Genomic DNA, 5182 nt, shown 5'->3' with positions numbered 1-5182 from the left:
TGGCAATGGCTGCATAACTCTTCCTAATATGCGCGAACGGTTGAATCATGGGATTCGTGAATCATGTGCCAAGAAAACTATCTTTTAACAGTGAGAAGACTCAACATTTTAGCTGTGTGGGGGACCACGCTCATGAGGACCCAAGCACCAATCCTCTTTCCTCACCCATACGGTCTGGAGTATCCGGGGCCGTGGCAGAGAGAGGGTGGAGATAGGACCGAGGGTGGGCCAGAGCAAGAAGCCCCCAGAGCCTGGGGGGTGGGGCTGTGTGTGCAGGGGCCACATCCATATGCAGGGAGCTACATCCACTTGGCACCTGATTGTAAATGCAGTGCTACCATATCTTTCCGTTTTTTTAAGAGAAGAAATGTATATTTCTCAAAAACACAAAACCTCCAAGGTTTTTAGCCGTTTGAAACTTACCTTTTTTTTCAAATGTCCGTGGACCAAATTCTGCGACCTCGCTGTGAGGCTGGTCTTGTGGAGCCGACAGCGTGGTGACCCGCCTGGGCTCAGAATGCCTCTCACTGACAGCCAGCCCCCTTCCCCGCCCAGAGCACCCCCAGGCCGATGTACTGCTCCCGATACCTACCCTGCGCACAGATGCATCACCCCCAGATGTTTCCTCTCCCCACCTCACCCCATGCAGACATTTGAGGGGCTTCAGAAGGTACATGGAAAGCAGAATGTAAAGATAATGGGCATTTTCTACGAACTTTTGGAACTTCCCCTGGACATCCCCTCCCCCTCCCCTGACACTTGCCCCAACCAGTTTCTTGGCGAAGGACCAGGAATGGGAGCAGCCGAGGTGGCTGCAGGGGGACCCCAAGGCCTGGTGCCGGCCAGACTGGGGAGTCAAGCCCAAGGGTGCCTCCTCCCTGGGGAGAGCAGAGCATGCCCTGCCCGGGGGATGGAGGAGTCCTTAGGGAACACACAGAACTCTGTGCTTTTTGCTTCACTTTAATAAAAAAAAAATAAATACATGCCAGGAATTTCTTTTTTAATCAGAAAGAGGATTGAAAGATCAGAAGAAAACCTAAGTGGTTAGACTAGGGGCTCTACTGGTAGTGAGGAGGTGGGGTGGGGGTGGGGTTGTCGCCACACATCCCTGCCCCTCGGGGGCCTTGCTCCGAGCTCAGGCGGCGAGGAGGCGAGGGTCAGTCTCTGCTGTGGTGCTAAGTCTCAGCTGGGCAGCAGGTGCCCAGTCTCCATCAGAACCCATCCTTGGGGCACATGGGTGCTCCAGGGTGGGTGCCCAGCGAGGCATGCCCTGTGCAGACGCAGCCGCCCTCAGGGCCCTGTGTGAGGATGTGCCCTCCAGAGCACGGGAAGGGCATCACAGTGGCCAGTTGCTGCCCGCCACCCCGACCCTGGCTGGGACAAGAAGCCCCACGTCCTGGGGAGTGACACCAGTGCCCAGGGTGGCCCAGGAGAGTTGCAGGGAGCAGCCGGGTGGGGGTCAGGGGGGCACTCTCCGGAGCTCAGGGAGGGGTGGGGGGGTGGCCCTACTTCAGAAATGGACCCACTTGTTCCAGTTGACCTCATGGGGGAAGACCCTGCCCAGGCGGAGGGTGCAGTCCAGCGTGGGCTCGTAGAAGGCTGTGGGGCTCCCGCAGGGCCTGGCAGGCACCTCGGCCTCTTCAATCACGGGCTTTGAGAAGAGCGAGACGGCGGGGGGCTTCTTCAGGGCACGCTTCCGGACGCAGCCGAGGGACACCAGGCTCTGAGAAGCCAGACACGGCAATCACCACCCTTGCCAAGCCTGTGTGTGGCACCACCCGGCCCACACTGCTCCCAAAGCACAGCGGGAGGGAGGGCGGGCAGCCCTGAGCAGCGCAAGCTGGTTCACATGGGGGCTGGGTTCATTGTCTCTGGAGGGGCGGCAAGAGCCAGCCCCCAGTGAGCCCAGGGCAGCCATCAGCCAGGTGAGCACCCTCACCAGCTTCCCTTGCCACCCACCAGGCCTGATGAGCTTTGACCTGGAGACAAAGGGTCAAACAGGACCCTCAGGACACCTGCACTCGAGGCTGGGCAACCCGAGAGGGGCAGTCTGAGGGGGAGACCCAGGGCTGAGGGCGGCATCTTGGGAAGCGGAGCTGTGAACCAGTTAGGCTGAGGGGGAGGATGGGGCCTGCCTGCAGGTGAACCTTTGCAGTGGGCGCCGTGGAGGTAGGAGGGAGCTACAGGGGCTTGGGTCCCTCTGCCAGGACACCCAGGCCAAGCCTGTCTGGGCTGCCGTGCCCAAGAATTTGCCTGGCCGGCCGCCCACCCGCAGCCCCATCCCCTGGCGGCCGCACCTGGAGCAGCTCCAGCACGGCCACTGGCTGCAGGACGCCCTGGTAGTGCTGCAGCAGGTGGCTCTCGGGGATCCCGGGCTTGCTCATGATGTGGTAGAGCAGGGCCTCCATCATGCCCTTGGCCACCGGCGTGTTCAGGTGGCTGTCCACGATGCGCCACGGGCGGCCGATGAAGCAGATGCTCTCGCCGTCCCTGCAGGGCCGGGAGACCGATGGACCAGTCAGGGTTCGCTCAGCACAGGGCCCCAGGCACAGGGCTGGGGGCCCATTGCCTTCTCTTCTCTGCTCAGGGACATCCCCCCTCCCGCCTGGACAGAGTGGCCCCAATGCCAAGGACTTGACCCTGAGTGCGGGGCAGCCAGCCTGAAGGTGGGCCTGCTCAGACCCACTGTGACCACAGTCATGGGAACCAGTCCATGACTGTCTCTGCTCAGGCTGCAAAGACCAACACCCTTGCTTCAGCTCAGCCCCCACCCCACCCTCACCTTGTCACTACCAAGAGAACCCCTAGTCTAACCACTTAGGTTTTCATCTGATCTTTCAACCCTCTTTCTGATATGCCTGTAACTGTGGGTACCAATGACCCACCTCTGCTCAGACTCACTGTGAGCACCACTGCCCCCTGCAGCCGGGCTCGGTGGCCTCTGTGCAGAAGCTCCCTGTATGTGCAGTGGATGGGGGGCGATGGAGCACACTTGCCTCTGAACAAAGGCTTTGGCTGCTGAACCACTGGCCATCTCCCCCAGAGCCCAGGCTGGAGCCGAGCACCGCAGTCACATGGCACTTGGACGGGCATCCCCTCACCCTCAGGACGTGAAGGCTGAGCAGTGGGGCCCTGGAGCCAGCTCATCTGGCTCTGGAGATCGCAGCCTGTATTAGCACCCAGGGGAACCCTGTCATTCATTCCCTGAGAAACCCAGGGAGCACGAGTCCCTGGGGTGGAGGCTGCCTTGGGCTGGGGGTGAGGAGCTGTGTTAATCAGTCACTCACTGGCTGTGATCCGGGGCAGGGGCTGCTGTACCTCTGGGCCCTTTCTTGCATGTAACTGTGGGTAGCAGGAGACCAGTAAGGGCAGCTGGTGCCCACCCGTCCTTGGAAGGCGTGCTAGCCAGCTCACTGCTCGCCACGGCCCTCAGCCATTATGTGCCGGAGCATTTCTTGCCTGCCCAGACCCTCCCACTAGGCTGGCCCCTGTGAATGTTGACAGCCAAACCAGCCCCAGTCATTCCCAAGTGGCAGAAATCGCTGCACTGGACAGTCTGTCCACACTGCGCTGCTGTGGGAGGCTTTCCCAGGCCACCCAGGACAGAGCCCCACACTCACCGTTCTTGTGCCATTTGCGACAGGCTGCTGGCCGCAGAGCTCTCAGCCACTCCTGGAAAAAAGAGGACAAGGCTGTGAGGAACCCAAGCCAGAGGGGGCCCAGCTCCTCCTTTGCGCCCACACTCTGGAGAGAGCAGGGAAAACAGGGGCCCAACCCTGTCCTCAGATGCTTCCAAGGAGGAAGCTGGGACGTGGAGGCAGGAGCTGGCACGTCCAGGTGGGTGTGCACCTGTCCACCAGGGGGAGCTGTTGAGCCCCAGCTCCCAGCTAAGGGCCGCCAGAAATGCTGGGTGTCTAAAACCAGCAGGCAAAACCATGCCCAAGACAGAAGCCCAACAGAGACCACTGCTGGGTGCAGATGGAGGCAGCAGAGCGGGAGGGCACGTTTCGGCACCATCTCTACAAATGAACGTGCCAACCTCTCCTTCTCGGGGGCACTGCTCACAGAGCCCCTCTGGTTTTGCCTCGTTTCTCCAAGATCCGGGAGCCTGCTGGCCCTCGTGGGGGTGTCTGCAGACGCATCCAGCTCAGTCTACGAAAAGCCCAGGTCAAAGGTCCCTTTGGGAGGGTTCCCCATCTCGGAGGACAGAGAGGGGCCTCGGGCTGAGAAGGGGTGGGCAGAGGGGGCCTCGGGTACCTCGGGGGTCCTCACAGCTTTCTGGAAGCTGGGCCTGGTAGCTCAGCTGTTCTTGACCAGGTGAGCTGGGCTCTGGGTCGTCGTCGTCTTGGTGCTGGGCCTGCAGTGCTCCCAGGGGAGGCTCCCCGGGGCCTGTGTCTTCGGGAGTTACAAGCAGAGCAGGGGCCCCGGGTTCGGGCCCTGCTTCTGTTCTCCGCCCAAGGCTGGAGGGGAAGCACCCGGCCTGGAGCGCAGGCCTCTTGGCGGGGGGCGGCTGGGGGCTCTCGGAGCTGCTCGGACTGGTCCAGCCGCTACCCCTCTTGGTGCCCCGAGGGCCCTGGGGAGTTGGGGCCTGCCTCTCCAAGGGGCTGCCCTCGCTAGAAGCCCCTTCCAGCGTTCTGGCCTGGGAGTCCTCTCTTGGAGCCTCGGCGTCCTCCTCTCGGCCTTTCAGACGCACCGAGTGCAGGAGCCAGGGCTCGGCAGAAGCCATGGCCACCAGGCGAACGGTGTTGCCGCCGACTTCCAGGACCTGGTGCTGCTCCAGGAGGTCCTAGGGCAAGCAGAGCACACGGGCCGGTCTGCATTTGTGGGACAGGTGACCACCGGACCACCTGCCTCGAGCAAATGGCCTGCCCAGCTCCGCGAACACACACACACACACACACACACACACACACACACACACGGAAGCACGAGCCTACGGCGTGGCCTCTGGCCCTAGGTCTGCACTACGGAGGCAGGTGACAAGCAGTCTCTTCCCTCCCGAGCTGCATGTCACACAGTCATGTGTGAAGAGCCCGGAAGCAGCTCAGAGCTGGTGCAAAGGCGCAGTCTCCTTGCTCTCTGTGGAGCCCCACAGCCCAAGCTCTGTGGGAGCATTACTAGCTCCCCCCTCTACCGTGCCCCGCCTGCTGCTAACTGGGAGGGCCACCAACCTGGCAGGTGG

General features: G+C 61.8%; 1 protein-coding gene across 1 annotated transcript in view; it reads right to left on the bottom strand.

The window, feature by feature from the left end:
* Positions 1-944: 944 nt before the first annotated feature.
* GTF3C1 (general transcription factor IIIC subunit 1) overlaps positions 945-5182 on the bottom strand; it is a 79505-nt gene continuing 75267 nt past the window's right edge. The window contains 4 exon segments of the mRNA XM_045286128.1: positions 945-1723; positions 2298-2490; positions 3621-3672; positions 4258-4786. Of these exon segments, the coding sequence (XP_045142063.1) occupies positions 1511-1723; positions 2298-2490; positions 3621-3672; positions 4258-4786 (987 nt within the window). The 3' untranslated portion in view covers positions 945-1510.

The sequence above is a fragment of the Echinops telfairi genome, unplaced genomic scaffold (genome assembly GCF_000313985.2).
Source record: "Echinops telfairi isolate 266 unplaced genomic scaffold, ASM31398v2 ScPeMD7_5;HRSCAF=22, whole genome shotgun sequence".
Taxonomy (NCBI): domain Eukaryota; kingdom Metazoa; phylum Chordata; class Mammalia; order Afrosoricida; family Tenrecidae; genus Echinops; species Echinops telfairi.
The sequence above is the reverse complement of the archived record's forward strand: the minus strand, read 5'-3'. Positions and strand labels throughout refer to the sequence as shown.